General features: G+C 34.8%; 4 protein-coding genes across 6 annotated transcripts; 1 reads left to right on the top strand and 3 right to left on the bottom strand.

The window, feature by feature from the left end:
* Positions 1-689: 689 nt before the first annotated feature.
* On the top strand, positions 690-3,676 carry LOC114385233 (cation/H(+) antiporter 4-like). Its single transcript, XM_028345257.1, has 3 exons — positions 690-983; positions 1,395-2,435; positions 2,876-3,676. Exons 1-3 carry the CDS (start codon positions 690-692, stop codon positions 3,674-3,676), a joined length of 2,136 nt encoding a protein of 711 aa, XP_028201058.1.
* A 17-nt stretch (positions 3,677-3,693) lies between these two features.
* Positions 3,694-6,649, bottom strand: LOC114385234 (cation/H(+) antiporter 4-like). Its single transcript, XM_028345258.1, has 4 exons — positions 6,356-6,649; positions 4,904-5,944; positions 3,774-4,463; positions 3,694-3,702 (listed from the first exon to the last, which is right to left on the bottom strand). Exons 1-4 carry the CDS (start codon positions 6,647-6,649, stop codon positions 3,694-3,696), a joined length of 2,034 nt encoding a protein of 677 aa, XP_028201059.1.
* A 1,911-nt stretch (positions 6,650-8,560) lies between these two features.
* Positions 8,561-11,350, bottom strand: LOC114385236 (cation/H(+) antiporter 3-like). Its single transcript, XM_028345259.1, has 2 exons — positions 10,304-11,350; positions 8,561-9,888 (listed from the first exon to the last, which is right to left on the bottom strand). The coding sequence occupies exons 1-2, from the start codon at positions 11,348-11,350 to the stop codon at positions 8,785-8,787; spliced, it is 2,151 nt and encodes a 716-aa protein (XP_028201060.1). The 3' UTR covers positions 8,561-8,784.
* A 2,595-nt stretch (positions 11,351-13,945) lies between these two features.
* Positions 13,946-22,303, bottom strand: LOC114383158 (protein DGS1, mitochondrial-like). Of its 3 annotated transcripts, XM_028342765.1 has the most exons (14): positions 22,027-22,303; positions 21,742-21,856; positions 21,215-21,418; positions 20,442-20,579; positions 20,127-20,288; positions 18,587-18,781; positions 17,806-17,906; positions 17,011-17,100; positions 15,799-15,871; positions 15,694-15,722; positions 15,496-15,619; positions 14,594-14,704; positions 14,399-14,499; positions 13,946-14,242 (listed from the first exon to the last, which is right to left on the bottom strand). In XM_028342765.1, exons 1-14 carry the CDS (start codon positions 22,233-22,235, stop codon positions 14,125-14,127), a joined length of 1,770 nt encoding a protein of 589 aa, XP_028198566.1. In that variant the 5' UTR covers positions 22,236-22,303; the 3' UTR covers positions 13,946-14,124. The 3 variants fall into 3 exon arrangements, with proteins under 3 accessions (XP_028198566.1, XP_028198567.1, XP_028198568.1); XM_028342766.1 differs by lacking the exon at positions 21,742-21,856 and having other exon boundaries at positions 22,027-22,207; XM_028342767.1 differs by lacking the exon at positions 22,027-22,303 and having other exon boundaries at positions 21,215-21,477.
* Positions 22,304-23,959: the final 1,656 nt, after the last annotated feature.

Genomic DNA, 23,959 nt, shown 5'->3' on the forward strand with positions numbered 1-23,959 from the left:
AGAGAATAAATTAGAGTAACGAAATAGAGACTTTAGATTTCATTAATTATATGTTATCGACAAATGGGATTATGGTTCTATACTGTATATGGTAAAGTGATCTTTTTACTGTTGTCAATCGGAACGTGACTCCAGAATTCAAGCATATCATGACTTATCATTTTGCACTCACACCTTCCTATCAGAGGAATTCATGCTGGCACAGACATGCTATATTTAGTGTCCTATTAAAAGAAAATTGAAGTTGGAAAAAAAAAGCTGGCAATATTATTCAAATGAAGAAAAAAAAAACACGTTCCAATCTCTTCCATGAATGTGAATATAACATTAACGATAAGCTGATATAGATCAACCGTATAACCACCACCTTGTGGTTTAGGCGTGGCAAGGCAGTTTGACTTGCAATGTATATTTGTATTTCTTGTTTCGGTTAATTAATTATCTGAAACAAGCTATGAAAAAACCGTTATATATTAGTTATGACAGTGTTCCAAAGTTATGATGCTGAGAAACTAGTCTGTCACAACTCACACCAAATGATCTGGCCACCACAAATGAGCAATATATAAAAAAGACTTAGTGTCAATAGCTTCATTTGTGATTCTGATTTGATAATAACGATTATCGTTCATTCCATTCTAGCTAGCTACTGTATTTCGTTCTTGAATAATCTTGAAACATCCATCATAATGGGGACAAACGATACCCTATTCAGCATAAACAAAACAATTTACAATAAAGTTGTGTTTGACGACTACAATTCAGACCCAGACGGAAGATTCCTTTTCTATAATATTACCATTGACATGCCATCCAAGATAGTATCCGATGGCATATGGGGTAACAGAGATTATGGTGCTTTAATTTCAAGAGCCACAATGCCACTGTTGGAGACCCAAATTCTCTGCATTTTCGTCATCACGCAATGCTTTCATTTGGTGCTTAGGCGCCTAGGCTTCCCTTATTTCGTTTCACAAATGATGGTATGTATATATGCTTTGTCTCTTCTCCTCTCTTCGTTACTGCATGCAGGTCTCATACAAGAACATGTTAATTACATAGAAAAACACTATTTTCTAATAGCCTTTCATGTTTGCGTATGTGTTTAGGTAGCGGCGCTTCCATGTTTTTATTTTATATGTTCTCTTGTATTAATTTGTTTGGCCAAACTTTGACACTTTTGTGTCATTTGGTCTTTATTAATACGTTTCTTTAGCCAATAAGAAGATAAAAAGTTGGGGTAGCATATATAGCAAGTTCAAGATAAATATTTATTTGTTAGGTAGATGATTGAGGTGAAACTTCAATTCGTTGTACGTGTTAATAGAAATGAAATAATTTGTAGCCAAACATGCAATAAAAATGTTAATTTCCAAATGAATTGGTGCATGCAGGCTGGGTTTGTTCTAGGCCCTTCTCTGAAGATAGAGGCATTGAGAAAATTCAAAATGATGTTGTTCCCCTACGGGAGTGAAGACGTGTTGAACCTAGTATCAGGGTTTGGGTACGCATTATTCCTCTTCCTGAACGGGGTGAAGATGGATTTCAGCATGATAACCAGAACAGGGAAGAAAGCTTGGACAATAGCTCTTTCGTCCCTTATGATTCCCACTTTCATTGGTCTCTTTGTATGCTACAGTTTCATGGGGCAGGCGCAAAAAGCCCTTGGAGAGTTCGATGGAGGAAAGCTACCCGTGATAGTAATAGGGCACAGTGGTTGTTCCTTCCCTGTGGTAGCTTCTCTACTCTCTGATCTTGAGATATTGAACTCTGAACTTGGTCGCTTAGCACTATCAGCAGCACTTGTGATGGATGTGATAAGCCAAGTTGTGAGAGGACTAGGCACTGCTGTTGTGAGCAGCCTTAGACTCGATTCTCATGACCATGCCCCAGGCAAGGGACCTAAACTTGCAACCTACACAGCCATAAAATTCTTCATTTTTATAGCATTAACAATTGTGATCGCACGCCCCGCAATGAGGTGGATTGTGAGGAACACACCAGAAGGAAGACCTGTGAAGAAAGCATACATGTACATTGTGTTCCTCATGACCCTTTGCGCAGGGTTGCTTGGAGTGTGGGCTAACCAGACTGTGTTAGGTGGGATGTTACTCTTTGGTCTTCTTGTGCCAGAAGGTCCTCCATTGGGCTCCCAATTGGTCAAGCAGTTTGAGATGATCAACTCATGGTTCCTTTTGCCAATCTTTGTCACATGTTGTGCCATGAAGGTCGATATTTCCACGCTTAAGAGTGGCACGTTGGTTCTCGTTGTGGTCTCAATAATTGTTTGTGTGCATTTGGTTAAGATGCTTCTAACTGTTGGAATTTGCCGGTATTGCAACATGCCCAAAACGGATGGTTTGTGCCTCGCTCTCATGTTGAGTTGCAAAGGTGTCGTCGACTACGTCACCAGCATCTTTCTATTTGATTCAATGGTACCACACAATTTATAAGAGTAACTTGATTTCTTTTCATATATATATATATATCACAAAAATATTATATTAACTTGTTCTTTTTCAAAACACTTAGTTGAATTCTTATATGGTAATATCCCTTAAATTAGGTTTCTTAGATTTACTCAAAGAAAAATTACTGTACTATATATATAGTCCAAGATCATATGATCTTAATTAATATTGATTAGCATAATCAGAGAATGAGATTGGTCGAGATTACATGATATCAAATCATTTGGTCCAACTAATCTTCATATAACACATGATCTTGTACAATAATTGTTTCCTTTTTTATGACTAATATTGATGACTAAAAATAAAAAGAGAGATATAGATTAAAAATAAGTAAAGACTTGTTTAACCTAACTATAAAACTAGCTAGCTAGTAATCTAACTTTGGTCCTCATGCAATGCAGTTAATGAGCAATGAAACAGTCTCCATGACGGCTATATCAGTGCTTGTGTTGGGAAGCATTGCACGCATTGGGGTGAAATCTCTATACAACCCAGCAAGGAAGTACGCAGGGTATCAGAAAAGGAACATACTGAGCTTGAAACCCAATTCAGAGCTTCGGGTGGTTGCATGCATCCAGAAACCAAGCCACATAAATTCCGTAAAAAACGCTCTTGAAATTTGGTGCCCCACAATAACAAACCCCTTGGTGGTTCACGTCTTGCATTTGATGGAGTTAGTTGGCAGATCCTCTCCCATCTTCATCTCACACCGTCTCCAAGAAAGGGTTAGCCACCCAAGCCACATTAACTACTCCGAAGATGTCATTGTGGCATTCGACCTCTTTGAACATGACAATGCTGGCACTACATCAGTCAGCACCTACACGGCCATATCTCCACCACGTTTCATGCATGATGATATTTGTTACCTTGCATTGGACAAACTCGCTTCCATCATCTTACTTCCATTTCACATAAGATGGGGCGAGGATGGTGGTATTGAATCAACTGATGTAAACATGAGAGCTCTCAACTCTAAGGTACTTGAGAGAGCACCATGCTCCGTGGGGATTCTCGTGAATAGAGGGTCTTCTTCTTCTTCAATGAAGCAAATAGCAGTGATCTTTCTAGGGGGTTCAGATGATAGAGAGGCACTATGCTTGGCTAAGAGGGCCATCAAAGATTGCGATTGTAACTTGGTTGTGTACCACTTGGTTTCTAGCCAAAATGAGGTGGCAAACTGCGTTCATGATCAAGCATGAGGTCCCAGTTTGCCACCTCATTTTGGCTAGAAACCAAGTGGTACACAACCAAGTTACAATCGCAATCTTTGATGGCCCTCTTAGCCAAGCATAGTGCCTCTCTATCATCTGAACCCCCTAGAAAGATCACTGCTATTTGCTTCATTGAAGAAGAAGAAGACCCTCTATTCACGAGAATCCCCACGGAGCATGGTGCTCTCTCAAGTACCTTAGAGTTGAGAGCTCTCATGTTTACATCAGTTGATTCAATACCACCATCCTCGCCCCATCTTATGTGAAATGGAAGTAAGATGATGGAAGCGAGTTTGTCCAATGCAAGGTAACAAATATCATCATGCATGAAACGTGGTGGAGATATGGCCGTGTAGGTGCTGACTGATGTAGTGCCAGCATTGTCATGTTCAAAGAGGTCGAATGCCACAATGACATCTTCGGAGTAGTTAATGTGGCTTGGGTGGCTAACCCTTTCTTGGAGACGGTGTGAGATGAAGATGGGAGAGGATCTGCCAACTAACTCCATCAAATGCAAGACGTGAACCACCAAGGGGTTTGTTATTGTGGGGCACCAAATTTCAAGAGCGTTTTTTACGGAATTTATGTGGCTTGGTTTCTGGATGCATGCAACCACCCGAAGCTCTGAATTGGGTTTCAAGCTCAGTATGTTCCTTTTCTGATACCCTGCGTACTTCCTTGCTGGGTTGTATAGAGATTTCACCCCAATGCGTGCAATGCTTCCCAACACAAGCACTGATATAGCCGTCATGGAGACTGTTTCATTGCTCATTAACTGCATTGCATGAGGACCAAAGTTAGATTACTAGCTAGCTAGTTTTATAGTTAGGTTAAACAAGTCTTTACTTATTTTTAATCTATATCTCTCTTTTTATTTTTAGTCATCAATATTAGTCATAAAAAAGGAAACAATTATTGTACAAGATCATGTGTTATATGAAGATTAGTTGGACCAAATGATTTGATATCATGTAATCTCGACCAATCTCATTCTCTGATTATGCTAATCAATATTAATTAAGATCATATGATCTTGGACTATATATATAGTACAGTAATTTTTCTTTGAGTAAATCTAAGAAACCTAATTTAAGGGATATTACCATATAAGAATTCAACTAAGTGTTTTGAAAAAGAACAAGTTAATATAATATTTTTGTGATATATATATATATATGAAAAGAAATCAAGTTACTCTTATAAATTGTGTGGTACCATTGAATCAAATAGAAAGATGCTGGTGACGTAGTCGACGACACCTTTGCAACTCAACATGAGAGCGAGGCACAAACCATCCGTTTTGGGCATGTTGCAATACCGGCAAATTCCAACAGTTAGAAGCATCTTAACCAAATGCACACAAACAATTATTGAGACCACAACGAGAACCAACGTGCCACTCTTAAGCGTGGAAATATCGACCTTCATGGCACAACATGTGACAAAGATTGGCAAAAGGAACCATGAGTTGATCATCTCAAACTGCTTGACCAATTGGGAGCCCAATGGAGGACCTTCTGGCACAAGAAGACCAAAGAGTAACATCCCACCTAACACAGTCTGGTTAGCCCACACTCCAAGCAACCCTGCGCAAAGGGTCATGAGGAACACAATGTACATGTATGCTTTCTTCACAGGTCTTCCTTCTGGTGTGTTCCTCACAATCCACCTCATTGCGGGGCGTGCGATCACAATTGTTAATGCTATAAAAATGAAGAATTTTATGGCTGTGTAGGTTGCAAGTTTAGGTCCCTTGCCTGGGGCATGGTCATGAGAATCGAGTCTAAGGCTGCTCACAACAGCAGTGCCTAGTCCTCTCACAACTTGGCTTATCACATCCATCACAAGTGCTGCTGATAGTGCTAAGCGACCAAGTTCAGAGTTCAATATCTCAAGATCAGAGAGTAGAGAAGCTACCACAGGGAAGGAACAACCACTGTGCCCTATTACTATCACGGGTAGCTTTCCTCCATCGAACTCTCCAAGGGCTTTTTGCGCCTGCCCCATGAAACTGTAGCATACAAAGAGACCAATGAAAGTGGGAATCATAAGGGACGAAAGAGCTATTGTCCAAGCTTTCTTCCCTGTTCTGGTTATCATGCTGAAATCCATCTTCACCCCGTTCAGGAAGAGGAATAATGCGTACCCAAACCCTGATACTAGGTTCAACACGTCTTCACTCCCGTAGGGGAACAACATCATTTTGAATTTTCTCAATGCCTCTATCTTCAGAGAAGGGCCTAGAACAAACCCAGCCTGCATGCACCAATTCATTTGGAAATTAACATTTTTATTGCATGTTTGGCTACAAATTATTTCATTTCTATTAACACGTACAACGAATTGAAGTTTCACCTCAATCATCTACCTAACAAATAAATATTTATCTTGAACTTGCTATATATGCTACCCCAACTTTTTATCTTCTTATTGGCTAAAGAAACGTATTAATAAAGACCAAATGACACAAAAGTGTCAAAGTTTGGCCAAACAAATTAATACAAGAGAACATATAAAATAAAAACATGGAAGCGCCGCTACCTAAACACATACGCAAACATGAAAGGCTATTAGAAAATAGTGTTTTTCTATGTAATTAACATGTTCTTGTATGAGACCTGCATGCAGTAACGAAGAGAGGAGAAGAGACAAAGCATATATACATACCATCATTTGTGAAACGAAATAAGGGAAGCCTAGGCGCCTAAGCACCAAATGAAAGCATTGCGTGATGACGAAAATGCAGAGAATTTGGGTCTCCAACAGTGGCATTGTGGCTCTTGAAATTAAAGCACCATAATCTCTGTTACCCCATATGCCATCGGATACTATCTTGGATGGCATGTCAATGGTAATATTATAGAAAAGGAATCTTCCGTCTGGGTCTGAATTGTAGTCGTCAAACACAACTTTATTGTAAATTGTTTTGTTTATGCTGAATAGGGTATCGTTTGTCCCCATTATGATGGATGTTTCAAGATTATTCAAGAACGAAATACAGTAGCTAGCTAGAATGGAATGAACGATAATCGTTATTATCAAATCAGAATCACAAATGAAGCTATTGACACTAAGTCTTTTTTATATATTGCTCATTTGTGGTGGCCAGATCATTTGGTGTGAGTTGTGACAGACTAGTTTCTCAGCATCATAACTTTGGAACACTGTCATAACTAATATATAACGGTTTTTTCATAGCTTGTTTCAGATAATTAATTAACCGAAACAAGAAATACAAATATACATTGCAAGTCAAACTGCCTTGCCACGCCTAAACCACAAGGTGGTGGTTATACGGTTGATCTATATCAGCTTATCGTTAATGTTATATTCACATTCATGGAAGAGATTGGAACGTGTTTTTTTTTTCTTCATTTGAATAATATTGCCAGCTTTTTTTTTCCAACTTCAATTTTCTTTTAATAGGACACTAAATATAGCATGTCTGTGCCAGCATGAATTCCTCTGATAGGAAGGTGTGAGTGCAAAATGATAAGTCATGATATGCTTGAATTCTGGAGTCACGTTCCGATTGACAACAGTAAAAAGATCACTTTACCATATACAGTATAGAACCATAATCCCATTTGTCGATAACATATAATTAATGAAATCTAAAGTCTCTATTTCGTTACTCTAATTTATTCTCTTACCAAAATTATGCTCATTTAGAAATTTTCTCTCATATATGAGAAATTTTCTCTCATAGTTTGAAAATTATTTTTTAATCGTTTTTATAGTTTATATTTTAATTATCTTGTAATTTAAAAAAAAATAGTCCTTATAGTTTGTATTTTTAAATTCTTTTTAGTTTCTACAATTTAAAAGTGATATCTTTAGTCTCTATAATTTATATTTTAATTACTTTTTAGTCATTATTACAAAAATATAAAAATAATTAACTATAAATTATTTTTTATTACATTACGAATTATTTATTAATATTTTTATAGTTGATTATAATTGATAATATTAGTGATGGTAAAGTGTTAGGAACACGCTCGCTTAGGAGGACCCGCACCTCCAGAAAAGAAGGAACAGAGTTAGGGAAATTCCAGCTTTTTCATTGATTCTGCTCTTGTTATTTACCGGTATTTATACAATCCTAGGAATGAAATAATCTTCTAAAAATGGAATAATCTTAGAAATATTACAATAACAAATTTGTTATGACTGCCTCCTCAAGTAGACAGCATCAAGCAGGAAGATTTGTGGAAAATTTGAAGATGAGCTGGCAATTCCAAATTCTTTGGGCTATCCTCATACGAAATCATTCAGGTGGGTGAACTTCTTGATCCTTCGTTTGGGCTTTGCTTCTTTTGGCACCTCCTCATTTGTGAATTCCTTTTCTAATGTTAATGTCGTTATTGTCCTCTTGTGCTTAAGCTTTTGTGTTCATATAAGAATTAAAAAGATCACTTTCAAATTATAGGGACTAAAAAAGAATTAAAATATAAATTATAAGAACTAAAAAAATAGCTTTTAAAACTATAAGAACGAAAAGAGAATTAAATTATAAACTATAGAAACTAAAAAATCACTTTTAAACTATATGAACAAAAAAATAAGAATCGTACAACTATAGGAATCAAATAAATAATTTAATAATCTTAATTTAATAGTTTTTGTTGATATTGCAATAACATATGATGTATATAACAAGTGATGCGGCCCAAACGAAATAGATATATAAACGAGAGTTATAGTATATATAAACCTTCAATGAGAACCAAAATTGTATAATATTCACTAATACTAAATTAAAAAATTACAACGACCAAAATTAAACTTATGGATACTAAAATTTAAAAAAATAAATTTATAAAAGATAAAAAAAATATAAAAACACTAATTTACATAGATAAAAACATATTTAAGTCCCAATAATTCTAATCCTTTAAAACCAATCAATCACTATTAAAAAGTGTTACATGAAAGGACTCACTGAGATCAGAAGAAATTTACAGAAGTGTTGTATGGAAATTTACTTTTGCTGATATTTACAAAATTGAGCTACAACATTCAAATCTTTTTGTCTATGAAAACAATCAGTAATTAACTTTCTGGTTACAGTGTATATGTATGTATCTCTTTGGTCATGACGACTTGGGCATTTGTTGTTGCTGCACAACTAGAATTGAAGCATTAGTATTGGTATCAGAGGAAGCAAGCAAATCTCCAATCACACCCAACTCAGAAAACTCTGTCCAACTTTCAAGTGCTGCTGTCTGTGGCGATTTGATCCCATTACGTCTCCCAACTATGAAAAAATCATGCCGATTTGCAATATCCGACACAAAAGCAGTGGTCTCAGAAGGTTGCTCAATAGAAACCTTTTCGTATGACACATTCTCAATGGTACCATAATAGCCCTTAACACTCTTCAGCACCTCATCATCGAGCATGAGGTTCCAATTTGCCTCACTTTGGCTAGAAACCAAGTGGTACACAACCAAGTTACAATCATAATCTTTGATGGTCCTCCTAGCCAAGCACAGTGCCTCTCTATCATCTGCACCCCCCAAAAAGATCATTGCTATTTGCTTCATTAAAGGGCTTTGATGAGTAGAAGAAGAAGAGCTTCGGTTCACGAGAATCCCCACGGAGCATGGTGCTCTTTCAAGGACCTTAGAGTTGAGAGTTCTCATGTTTTCATCAGTTGATTCAACACCACCATCCTCACCCCATCTTATGTGAAATGGAAGTAAGATGATGGAAGCGAGTTTGTCCAATGCAAGGTAACAAATATCATCATGCATGAAACGTAGTGGAGAAACGGCTGTGTAGGTGCTAACTGATGCAGTGCCAGCATTGTCATGTTCAAAGAGGTCGAATGTTACAATGATATCTTCAGAGTAGTTGTGGCCTGAGCTAAGCCTTTCTTGGAGACGGTGTGAGATGAAGATGGGAGAGGATCTACCAACTAACTCAATCAGATGCAAGACGTGAACCACTAAGGGGTTGGCTGTTGTGGGGCAACAAATGTCAAGAACATTTTTTACGGAATTTATGTGGCTTGGTTTGTGGATGCATGCAACAACCCGAAGCTCTGAATTGGGTTTCAAGTTCAGTATGTTCCTTTTCTGATACCCTGCGTATTTCCTTGCTGGGTCGTATAAGGATTTCACCCCAATGCGTGCAATGCTTCCCAACACAAGCACTGATATAGCCATCATGGAGATAGTTTCATTGCTCATTAACTGCATTGCATTAGAACTAAAATTAGATAACTTTTATAGCTGGTTAAATATGTTTTGTTTACCTATTTTTAATGTCTCATTTATTTTTAGTCATCTATATTAGTCTTAAGAAAGAACAAATTACTTGTACAATTCAAGAATACATGGTCTTCGCCAATTTCCACATAACACATAATTTGAAAATGTGTTATGCTTGGTCGAGATCTAGCAATCGTTATCACTGATCATTGGTTAGGATTATATATAATGTTGAACCATACAATAAATTTTCATGTGACTAAAATCTAAGAAACCTAATTTAATGAGTATTAATTATGGTATAATAATGATTGTACAAATATATAAGATAAGTGCATTATTTTCTAATTAAGGAAAATAGTTGAGAATAAAAAGAGAGTGAAGTGAGATTACGTACAAATGAATCAAAGAGAAAGACGTCGTTGACAAAGTCGACGACACCTTTGCAGCTCAACAAGAGAGCGAGGCAGAAACCATCCGTTTTGGGCATGTTGCAATAGCGGCAAATCCCAACAGTTATAAGCATCTTAACCAAATGCACAACAACAACAATGGTAACCACAACTAGAACCAACTCGGAACTAATAGGCGTGGAAACATCGACCTTCATGGCACAACACGTGACAAAGATTGGAACAAGGAACCATGTGTTGAACATCTCAAGCTGCTTCACCAATTCAGAGCCCAATGGAGGACCTTCTGGCACAAGAAGACCAACGAGTAAAACCCCACCTAACACTGTCTGGTTAGCCACAACTCCAAACAACCCTACCAATATGGCCATGAGAATCACCATTGATGTGTGTGTTTTCTTCACAGATCTTCCTTCTGGGGTATTCCTCACAACCCACCTCATTGCCGGGCGTGCAATCACAATCGTAAGTGTCATGAAAGCAACATAGTTTATGGAAGTGATGAGTGCAAGTTTAGGTCCCTTTCCTTCACCTTTATCGTGAGAATCGAGTTTAAGGCTACTCACAACAGCAGTGCCAAATCCCCTCATAACTTCGCTTATCACATCCATGGAAAATGCTGATGAGAGTGCTAAGCGTCCAAGTTCAGAGTTCAATATCTCAAGATCAGAGAGTAGAGAAGCTACCACGGGGAAGGAAACACCACTGTGGCCCACTACTATCACCGGAAGTTTTCCTCCATCGAACTCTCCTAGGGATTGTTGTAAGTACCCCATGAAACTGTAGCATACAAAGAGACCAATGAAAGTGGGAATCATAAGGGACGAAAGAGCTATTGTCCAAGCTTTCTTCCCAGTTTTTGTTATCATGCTGAAATCCATAGTCACCCCATTTAGGAACAGGAAGAATAAGTATCCAATCCCTGTTACTAGGTTCAATACGTCTTCACTCCCGTAAGGGAACAGCATCACTTTGAATTTGGCCAATGCTTCTATCTTCAGAGAAGGGCCTAGAACAAACCCTGCCTGCATATGCACCAATTCATTTGGAAATTAATTATCATATATATTTCATACTTGGTTACAAATAATTTTATTTCGGTAAACACGAACAATGAATTGAAGTTTCACCTCAGAATTTTATCTAATTAAATAAATATTTATCTTAAAATTGTTATGCTACCCCAACTTTTTATCTAATTTTAAGTTTAATCCTATATCTATATGAAAATTGTTTCGCGTGGACACCCATAGTATATTATATGAGACACCTACAGAGACAGAAAAATATAGATATAATAAGATTTATGATGTGTTGGAAAGAAATAAATATAAAAAAAATGAGAGATGTTGGTGGACATATGCTATTAGAAAATAGTGTTTTTGTGTGTAATTAACATGATGTGCAATATGTCATGTTCTTGTATGAGACCTGCATGCAGTAACAAAGAGAGAAGGGAGAAAGCATATATATATATATATGTACCATCATTTGTGAAACGAAATAAGGGAAGCCAAGGCGCCTAAGCACAAAATGAAAGCATTGCGTGATGACAAAAATGGTGAGAATTTGAAGCTCTAACACTGGCATTGTGGATCTTGAGAGTAAAGCGCCATAATTTTTGTTACCCCATATGCCATCGGATACTATCTTGGATGGCATATCAATGGAAACATTATAGTAAATAAATTTTCTGTCTGGGTCTGAATTATAGTTGTCGAACGTAGCATTAATGAAAATTGTTCTGTTTATGCTCAATAGGGTCTCGTTTGTCCCCATGATGGATGTTATTGATCAAGATAATAATCAATTATTTAAGGACGAAATACAGTAGCTAGCTCGAATGCAAGGAATGATAATAGTTATTAGCAAATCAGAATCACAAATGAAGCTATTGACACAAAGTCTTTTTATATATTGCTATTTTGTGGTGGCTAGATTTGGTGAGTTGTGACAGACTAGTTTCTTAGCATCATAATATTGGAACATTGTCATAACAAATCATAACTAATAACGCTTTTTTCATAGCTTGTTTCATCGGTAACCGAAACAAGAAATATTAAAACAACTATACATTAATTGTAAGTTAAACTGCCATGTCAAACCTAAACCCGAAGGTTGTGGTTATACCGTTGATCTAAATCATCTTCTCGTTAATGTTATTTACATCCACGGAAGAGATTAATTGGAACTTTTTCATTAATTTGAGTAATACTACTACCAGGACATTTTTTTTTTCAAATTTCAACTTTCTTTTATTAGGGCACTAAATATAACGGAAAACACTAATTAGTTGTCTATGTTGTATATACTATTTAATAATTATATAACACAAAATTGATAATATAATTATAAGTAGAAAATGTATAATTAATGTTAATTGACCTGTAATTCTGAATATGCGAATCTTTTCTTTACAATACCCAAATCTTCTAACCACTATAAGTGACAATTAACACGTGTATTGATTGTATAAGGATAACTAATTAAAAATATAAGAAAATGAAAATGCATGCTTTATCTACTTTATTTTAGATAAGCATGCTTTATTTACTTTATTTCTAAATAATTACAAAGCTACTACTAGTTTTGAAGTGAAAAAGGTGAATATAAATGGCATAAGAATAGTAAGAATTAATAACAATTGGTCGCATGAAAGGTGTGAGATATAATTGAAAATTGAAGCATCAGTCAAATGCATGCTTTAATATTTTTCTTGGTCTTATACATGAATCAAATTAAATGCACATTTTTGGAAACAATAAAGGTATTTAATATAAGCAATTCACGAAAAAGAACTCCACCATTTTTCTTGGTATAAATAGCCAGCCACCTCTAGCTTTCAGTCATATTCTAGCTAATAATAACTTGAAACCTTTTTTTAGCTTTATTGTGATAAGTTTGAATCATGGATAGGAAAGCTAGTGGTGAAGTTAGCAAAGGTGAAGTCCCGAAACCCAAAGAGAATGTTGGAAGTGGTTCTGAAGATAAGGTTATGAAGGCTCCAGGTGGAGATGGATCTTACATTTCCAGGAAGGAATTTGAGAAAAATCCTCAGGGTTACTTTGATGGTTTGCATGCTGAACACAAGGGCAATAAGTAGTTGCGTTTTGTTCTCAATATGAAGTTGTTGTGTGTGATTTTGTTTCTTGGTGCATATGGTTGCTATATGTAGACTGGTCCTATAATAAGTAATAAATCTTATCTATGTTGCCCGCAATTAAGAAATAAAATAAAGCCCGTAATAATTTTTGTTTTGTAATCCTTTATTTATATTTTAAAAGTTGTAAGTTATTGCATTTGTAATTAAATGACATTATCAATCTTACTTCTATATTAGTAACTTGAATTTTTAAACAAGTAAACAAATATTTTTTTTCTATCATTAATTTTCATATTAAATCATTTTTTATTAATATCCAGTAACAACATTAACTATCCACATGACCTAACAAACACATTATTAATATATTGTATAAAATTAATACTCATATATAACTTTGATAAATTTTAATTTTGAAAATGCCCCACAATCAAAAATGACCACTGAGACTTGCACTTGTAGCCGAAAACGGGGACGAGAATGTTATCTAGAGTACTTACTTTCACGAGCAAATGAAGATATATCATCCCTTCATAAATCATTTGTATTCAATTGATAAAGTTGTCAAAAATTATCATACTATGATATGATAAAATGTAACCATGTACGAGGAATAAATGCATACATTCACGACAAAATTGGATTTCAGAGTAGCAAGAGAAACATCATTGAAAAGAATTAAGAATAGTAAGCTAAAATATGCTACTGGCGGTTCCGACTTGGAAGCAAGCATTCAAATGTAACCATGTGTGATATCACAGATTCCTTGTGTGCAGTTTGTAGTCTAGGCTTAGCCAAATCTATTATATCCTCACGCAAACTGTTCATAATATCACTGATTTAGCAATCTGAACATTCATAAAAATCACATTCTTTTCATGTGCTTAAACAGTAAGAGGATATAAATATAAACCTGTTAAACAGAAAGTAACTAGACAATTGTAGCTGAGAATTTAGAGAGAAGAGTGCAACTAACCGTTCCCACTCTCCAGTAGCTTCTGCGTGCCACTTAACAGACTGATACAGGCGATCCAGGCTATAGAGTGCCAATCCAAACATATATTGTGCATCTCTCTCCTGTAGATAACATGTAACACGACATTTCTATCCTTGGTCTATCCATCTCATTCAAATCAACTAAATAAAATCAATAAAAAAGAAAGCTACTTACCAACCCTTGATCAACATAATTTTGGTACTGCATAATCCTTTTCTTAACCTCTATAACAAGTAGCCTCCTCTGAATCCGAGCAATTCTACCTCTTCCCTCAGCTTTGGTATCCTAATTTACACAGATTTCTTTTTTATCAATGTAAGTAGTGGTACTGATACAAGTTGACAAAAAAAAAAAGAAACAATTTACCGTGGTAAAACTCCAATTCTAATTGGAGAATATCACAAACAACACCTAAGGAATTGTATCTAAGTTTTGTCCATGCTAAAATCCAATCCAACTTACTTTAGAAAATCATAGCAAATTATCTCATTAGACTATAATGAGTAATCAAATCCATTGAGAACAGAAAATAGGTAACTTCATAACACTGTGTAGCATCCATTAATCAATGAGGCAAATAACAAAATTCTATACAAAAAAATGAGGGCAGTCAAGTATAACATTAGTGGACAAAGAAATAAAGGATGAAATTGAGAAGATTTGGTATCAAAAAACATCTTTTTTACCTAATCAAGTGATAGTTAAGACATAACTAGAAACAGGTGATGTAATATCTAGTCCATTATCGCATATAAACAAATTTTAACAGTATCCCTACACATACACTAAAAATTAGTCAGGAGTGAAAGGTAGAAGACATTAAGATTTAGCAATATACCAAGTGATATACATACTGTATGTAACTTGCAAGCATATGCTCTCCCCCCCTCCTCACAACAATCTTGTCACCAATATTCACTTAATCACTTCATGGAGTAGGGTGTCACTCCAAACAAGATTCACACTCCAACTCAGTTGATATAGTTTTTCTTAAGAGTTCAATACTATAGTATGATATTTGGAGTCCTATCTTCTTTAAGCTCATCATTTTGTGCAAACCAAACAAGGGAAATTACCTGTTTGAACCATCCACGTACTAACATCATGAGTAAAAGAGAGAGAAAAAATGCAGGTAAAGCAGTCAGAACTGCAAAGTTGATTTCATTTGCCCGTAGAATCTGGTTCAGCTCTAGCATTGCCCTGACCAAAATATTATCTTGAGGAATTAAAACAATGTGAAATATTTACTTAAATTTTCAGATTAAAAAACTCACGTCTCAGTGTCCAGCTTGAGCTTCTGAACCTGGAACAGTGAAAAGTTACGTTAAAACTACTAAACCAGATGTTACATATAAGATATAACATATGAATTACATTACCTGAATAAGTATAGCCCGAACCAGCTCTCCATTGAGAAGGTTTTGAATAGGATGCATGAGTTCCTTCTCATACCTGCATTTATACTTGAAAAAATTAGATCTTAACAAATGTGATAAACACTAATATTACAAGAAATGAAGTGATATTATGAATTTTACTAATAAAGATTCTAAATTCAATAATTCTTGATATTAGAAAATGATAAGCACCTAAGCACTTGAGGAACCCTCTCTTAAAAGCTAGCTGTCAAGGAGGGAGAACCAAGCCACATGTGTAATACACCAAACATCCCATAGTACTCAATGTCAGACTTAGGCATCACATAATACCCAAGTTCCTATCTTAGCACTGCCCTTGAGAGCCGAAGTCCCCGTAGGTAGCTCTTCCCGAGACATTGAGAGCCAGCTTTGCTACCAGTTGATAAGCACCCAAGCACTTGGAGAACCCTCTTACAGCGGGGGGTGGAGGCCAAGCCACTTAAGTACTCCACCAAGCATCCATACTACTCAATGTGGGACATAGGCATCCCATAATACCCAAGTCCCTATCAGATAATATAGTGAGGACTAGTATATATAAAAATCACTTTCTGTATGTTATTGTCCTTTTGTTCCATCAAAATCCAATTTTTAATTCTGCAAAGTTTTGAATATTGTCAATCAATGTAAATTGAAAATATTTTATAAGAATATCCAGGTAAGGAATTTAGATTGTTCTAACATGGACATCCAATATCAGAAGGGCAACTTAAAAACTGAACAACCCATTATCTTAAAATTATTTGCCTATAAATGCTCACATATTTCCAACCCCAAAAGATACTGCTAGTTAAACTGGAATAGTTAACCCACAACATAGGCCAGAAACCCTTAGTCAAAAGATATAGCAGTACACTCATTTAATGTCAATATCAAACCAATGACTTTCTAATAAAATTAACACATCTTCATAATGAAACATCAAAGCGAGAATAGCTAGAAACTCTATAGAGCAGTATCTTCATTCCTCAGAAAGTCATTGGCATGGAGAACTATTTTAGTACTAAATCCAGAAAACAACCAAGCTATTACCAATGAACCCTACAGGTACAATATCAAGGAAAATAGCTCACAAACAAATCCATGTAGCTATTTCAAATTCAATTCCACAAGTACCTTACTACCATAAGACAAGTATAACTAGAGATGGATCTAAAGTGAAAGATGACTCACCTATCCATGACTATCTCCATCATTTCCTGATCTGAAGCATTCACAGGGAACTTCTGACCCTTTGTCTGCTCACTGAAAGCCAACAACATTCTGTACAGAAATTTTTAGAAAAAGTTACAATGAAAGCAATCTCCAATTATCCATGCCACTAGCATGCCTTTCAATTTAAAGTAGATGACTATTGCCAATCAAACTTAAAGCAATATCCATGAATATGAGCAAATGCAATTCCAGGTAGTCATAAAAAAAATGAAATAATTCATAGTGTGAAGACTAGATATCTCTAATATATCCTTACTGCTAACTGCTACGCATATTTTATCTTGTTGCTAATAAATCCAAATTCTTCAGACAGATTTAGGTGGTACTGGATTGTACTTCTACTTATGGTATTAACATATGCTAGAAAACATTGTAAAAGATCATAGTAGGTAACAAGACTACAATGTATTAACAGGATTAGAAAAATTAGCATCCTGCTTTTACTGCACAACTTCCATTGGTTGATTTTTTTTCTATTTCTTTTCAAATTAGATCTTCTACAGACAGAATCAGCTTCAATTCAAGCCATGGAAGAGAGTCAACACAACTCACTAAAATTTTCAAGTCCCAAAAGTTTCACAAGCAATTATTAAGGTGCCTAATTAACAGCATATATAGCAAAACTGTAAATAGTTATGTTAAATTAAAAATTTTGTAATGATAAAAAAAATTAAACATTCTGAGCATTAAGGTTCATACAGGTTTAGTATTCAAAAATAAAAAAGGCGGACAGCATATTTAAAAACCAATAACCTGTGTAGTGAGTTGGAAGTTAACTGCACCTCTTCAACGTCCATAATACCTTGATGTCTCTTCTTGAATGTGTCAAAAAGTTCATCCCTAATGGACAAAATCTGAAAATTTATTGCATCAGAATATATACAAAAGTACAATTATGGCGCAGGACAAAGTGACAAGCAAGAGGACTCAAATCTCAATAGTACATAAGATTTTTATGATTATTATGTAATTTTTATAGAGATTGCTTTAAAGGGTTTTATTTGGTTTCAATTGGTGGATTTAGCCCAGTCAAAGTACGACGAGTACTAGTGGGATATTGAATAGAATAGAATAATTTAAGGGCTAGGCTTAATTTAAAAATAATAAATAAAACTCTTTCTAGCTTTATAATACATTCTAAGAACTTTCCTTTCTTCTGGGGGAATCCAACCTTATATACATATTGCATAGTGGCATAGTGTGCTTTAGATCAGCTTCTAGACAATATTAAAACTGACTTCATGCTTCCATAGTTTGGTTCACTTTCAACAGATTTAAAAATGGGAATGAAGAGGGAGAAGATAGAAGAAAATGAAATTTGTTCATTGCTCATGGAGAACAGACTTTTAGGAAGGGTATATAGTTAATTTTAATTATTATAGATTGAGATTTAAGGGAAATGAGGTTAAGAAAATTGAATAATGTTGATCACACCTATCTCATAAGGATATGTTAAGTTAATTTCTCCTATATTGAGGAGGAAAAAAAAAGAAAAAAGAGTGAAGCCATGGTAAATTATCAAGAAGAAATGTACCGGTTCCTCTACGTGATTCTTGAAAAAGCTATATGTTGAGTTCCTAGCTTCCTCAACCCAATTATCAAGATCAGAACTCCCCACCAATCTACTATGCCGCAAGAGCCAAATGGAGCATACTGACAAACCAACTGCACCACATGTATAGCGGATCCAATATTGAGTTATTTTCCTTGGCTTTTTATGTTTGATGACCTGAAACATATTACAACCATAAAATTAAAATTTTAAATTTTACTGATATTACTTAACAAACCAATCAACATAAGTTGGACAACTAGAAACAAATATGTATTATTAAAACAAGTTGATAAATTGTTCAATTTCAGAAAGTCCATCCACAAATGACTAAATCCAAGATATCTGGTCAAAAAATAGAAGCCCAAGTTATTGACTCCAGTCAAGATAATTTTGTCCATTTCTAATAGGCATTGACAAAGTCCCAGAGATTGCCAGGAGATAGAGAAGAACATAAGAGGCATCAAGTAGCGGCTTTTGTTTAATCATAGGCATCTAGTAGTGTTTAACATATAATAAGGTGTATTATAAAGTCAGGCTAAGTGTTGTCTAATTGTAGGGTCTACTATTCTGTTTCTACTCAATAAATTGGTTTTTGGAAATTTCAGATCAAAAATCAAAGCTGGAGGGTAGCACAGAACAAAGTAACGAGAAATTTAGGTAAGCAATTAATGTTGACCAGCCACATTTAATTGTATAGATATTATTTACTCCTCTCATTTTCATATAAAAATGGCTTTCTCACTAAATACATGCCCTGTATACCAACATATCCTTTGGGTGTCAAACTAATCCCTTAAGGCAAGGCAAGGAGCAAAATGGTTGCCCATTCATTTAATCATGAAGTAACTATTGTCTAATTGCAGAGTTGCAGGCAGAAATGACTCTGTTAACATGTCATGCCACACAAAGTTAATATCACAATAATGGTTGAAACTTGAAACTTCATTTTCAGTAACATTGGAAAATGTTTCTGTTTAATATCTCGTCTTTTCAAGTTATTGTTTACAACTAAAAAGAAGTCCTTTTAAGTAAAATAATCAATTTGTGAAAAAAAATTATATCTACTTTATTTTTAAAATTCTTAACAGACAAGAAAAATCATCATCTTTGATATAATTTTTTTCGTTAGTAAGTTTCAAGAAATAAATAAAAGTGATGGGTTCATGAATGCAAAACAGTAAGGCACAGAAGAAACGCTAACTTGCTGCTCACCAAAAATTAAAACAAAATGCTAAATTGCTAATACTAATAGAGTGAGCTGCCAGAAGTTGAAGGATTAAATTTTGAAGATTGGATTCAGATTGGTTTTTATTTTTTCCCACAGGAGTGAAAGTTACAAGCATGAAGTAATTTATGCCACAAGAAATGGTGTTTCAATATGTATTATTCCCGTCTTCAATACTAAATGGACATCCTTATTAAGTGATATCATGAATATTAGACCATATGATATAAGTAAAAATTTAGACAGCCACAGTCTCCAAAATTTAATGAAATAACATAATAAAGAAGCTCTTACAAGAAAAGATATGTATGAATCCAACTTGTCTAAATTTTGATAAACTGAATTGATAGCATCTCTTATTTCACAGTCTGTCCACTGAGACCCCTCCTGATTTATTTCTGGCAGCTTCTCAAACAGCAGAGGGGTTGAATAGCTCCCATCAACAGAAGAATCACTCTGAAAAAATAGAAAAGGTCAATTCTAGAAACAATATTAAGCTGCAAACATGCTTCAGTTTTGCTTTGACAAACCATCTTCCATAGAGATAAGGGGTAAGAGTATACATAAGGGAAAACAGAGGCAAAAACAAACAACTTTATTTATATAAACCTGACGCGTTGCATGCAGATGTCCAATTGAAGCTTCTAATGTTGAAAACAAAACATTAATTGTAACCAACAACAAGGGCAGCTTAGTCTCTGGATCTTCCACCAACTCCTCTCCAATTTTATCAACTTCCATATAAACCTGAGTATGAAGTTTCAAATTTGAAATAATATCAGAAAATTGATGTCCTATTGGCACTTAAGAAAATTAAGTTGAATAGAAAGTCTTCCATATTTATAATTTTACATTTCTACAGGTGAGTTCATAAGTGTACATTACATCTGCTCACTATGAATATTTGTCTACACTTACAGAATCATGTGATATGCCAGAAGAACTTGAACCCCACATCTACATGTAAATAATTTAGCTTAAATTCTATGCTGACTGAACTATCCAGTCACACCTATCCTCATAATCCCTCTGAAGGCCCATACATGGAATTCCCCTAAAGACATCAATAATGGTGGCACAACAAGAAAAAAAAGTGGGAAAGCACCCAAGAGAAAAACTAGGTCAACTGGGTGAAAAGCAGCAGCTGCTAAGAAAACATGCAAGATACAACACCACCCTCATAATCATTTGGTCATTCCAAATTTTCTCTTCTACAAATATGAAGATTAATAACATCAATGTGACGGAATCATACAATACAAAGGATTATTAACTATTGAGTAAGCTTTACAACAACAGACAAGCAGATTATATTCATTCCAATTATGAAAGACTAGTCGTGATTCAAACACAAGGAAAAAACCAACTTGAACACAGCATACCTGAGCCAAAAATGTGGCGAGTGAATATCTTAAGCTATTCAAAAAGCCTACTCTCTCGCCAATATAATCAGATGCAGATTGGCTCAGATTCTGTGTGGACGAACCTTGAACAGTGAGGCCACACAACAACTTAACTGTTTCATCAATAAAAGCCCTCGGACCCCTCTCAAATATCATGAAACGTGCCTTCTCGGAATCCGTACTCTGAATGATAAACAAATAAGCAGTATAACTACTTCCCGAACAGACACAGTGTGAACTACCTGTTTGGATTTTTTTTTCAATAAATACTTAATAAGAGAAGAAGATAAGCAAAAACGAAACAAGTTTCTCCATGAGCAAAAATTGGCTTCTGCATAAGCTAATTTATAAAACTTTTCTCATATATTAGCTTCTCCAAGAAGCTTATTTTTAACTAAGGCATAAGCTCATTTCAATTTTTCTTCCTAATTTCTTTCTTTTCCGGCATATAGAGAAGTTTATCCAAACAAACTCATATATATAGATAACAAAAGCAAAAACAGAACCTTGGCTCTGGACTGCCAAAAGTGCAGATTCTTTTGGACGCTGTGCAAATTTATCAAAACACGCTCTAATATATCCTCCACAACATCATGCACTCTAGATCTCTTGGTCATGAGCCTACAAGGGAGCACAGCACAAAAACCATAATATCCATCCATTCATTCGTTCAATGTAGCAATAGAAACAGAGCTTAGAATAATCAAATCACAAATGATATTCAAATACGAACATTTGTTTATTTTATTTATCGTTGAATTTGAGGAAGTGAAAAAGGAGAATGAACTTACACGGGAGAGTCGAGTGAAGAGGAAGGTAGCGGAAGAGGGAGACATTCCCGACGCTGCGTTGATCTGAAGCGGAGAGCAAAGTTGGAGAAGAAATTTGTGGAGAAGTAGGGATAGAGAGTCTTGATTCGGTTTACGAGATAGTGAGAGTAAAACTGTGAAAGGAGTGTTCTGTTCTCTACGGATTCGCTTTCCGATGTTGGAACCGCCATGAGAAACGGTGCTCCAAGCTTCGCGCTGCCAATAGTCAGAGAGACTTTTTGAACGCCGATTGATCGTGTTCTCTCTAGGTTTTATTTTTATTTTTTAATTGTTTTATTTTAGTTCTTTTTTATTATTCATATGAATATATGACCATAAACATATTTAAGATTAATTTTCAGTTTATTCTTTGCAAAGAAAAAAAATTATGTTTGTTAATATTATTTGAATTTATAATATATAGTCTTTAGTATTTAAGCAATTAATAAAAAATTAAAATATGTTCAGATTTTTTGTCTTTAAATTTTTTTTGTATTTTTTTAGAATAGTTGCTAATATATACACCATCAAATACATATTTTAGTTCTTATGTGCCGTAATCTCAATTTAGTTTCTATATAAATTTTTTTTAATAAATCAATCTTTTTATAATGCAAGTATTATTAGTTTGGTCATCTCCATCTAATGTATTATTAAATTTAATCTATTTTTATGTATGAAATCACATTGAAAATCCACAATTCATATAAGACTAAATTATATATTTAATTATAAAGTTTAAACTCTTTTTAACATACTTAAAACTTAATTATCTAATTCAAGACTTTTCAACATTGACGATCTGTTGTTGCAAAATCATCCTCTTCATTTATTCCCACCACAATTCCTTTGCCCTTCCTCTCATCCCTCCACTCCCATGGTGTTTTTTCTCTCTTAGGATTCGTTCATTTGAAAAGAAAGAAATGAAATAAAACTTACACTTATACACTTTAAAATTTTCATTTCAATTTACTTTCATTTTATTCTTTTCACTCTACCGAATGGACTCTTAAATACTAAAGATGAATTCTCACAAATTCACAATTATATAGAGTAGAGATGTCCCTCAGCCTTATATTCCATAAAGCAACATGACTTAAATCGATCATCATTGTAGGAAAATGAAACTAGTTTGGTCGTCAAAGGCATTAAGGCAGCGTCTAAAGCATAATTAAAGACTAGAACTTGTAAGCATCTAAAGAGCTGTTTCATTCACCTCACCTTAAATAGTATACATAGTGTATTGCAATTTCTTTGCTCCTTTTCATGTTAAGCAGTGCCCGATCGAATCACTGATTCAGTCTTCAGGGGGGGGATAAACTCCCATCATCTTATGCCTACTCATGTTAATTTTGACATAGTTGTTAGTTTAATTTGTATGTTTGATAGTGATTCGAATAAGGAGTTATAATTTATTAAATAATTATCAATTAGTAGTAGCTTGTTCATGTTCGTTATAAAAGCAACGAAAATTTTTATTGTGTTCATTTAAAATAATGAATGACTAATCCATTAACTAATAACTATAGTTGATTACTTTTTAGTTAATTAGGATCTTAGGAATACCTGAATCCACCGACTTAACTATTATCATAATCAGTTCATTCAATTTGAATTTGTAGGATGCACCTCTATGTTTTCCTCTTCACTTTCTAGTGGACACAAGACCCTGTGTCACACACAGTTAATAGAGAAAGATCATTTACATGTAAGCGGAACCCATTGCATTCTACAGCAATATTTTGGGGTTGGTGTTATAATACAAGACGGATAAAATAGCTAGAGAGAATCCAATCAAATCCCACATTCCAAATTAGACTATCCATTGTTGGCCAAGTCCCACATTGGTTAGATTATTAGGCAACGAAACCTTTATAAATCTTCTAACAAGCACTTCAGCATGCCGAGCTGTGTA

The sequence above is a fragment of the Glycine soja genome, chromosome 14 (assembly GCF_004193775.1).
Source record: "Glycine soja cultivar W05 chromosome 14, ASM419377v2, whole genome shotgun sequence".
NCBI classification, from domain to species: domain Eukaryota; kingdom Viridiplantae; phylum Streptophyta; class Magnoliopsida; order Fabales; family Fabaceae; genus Glycine; species Glycine soja.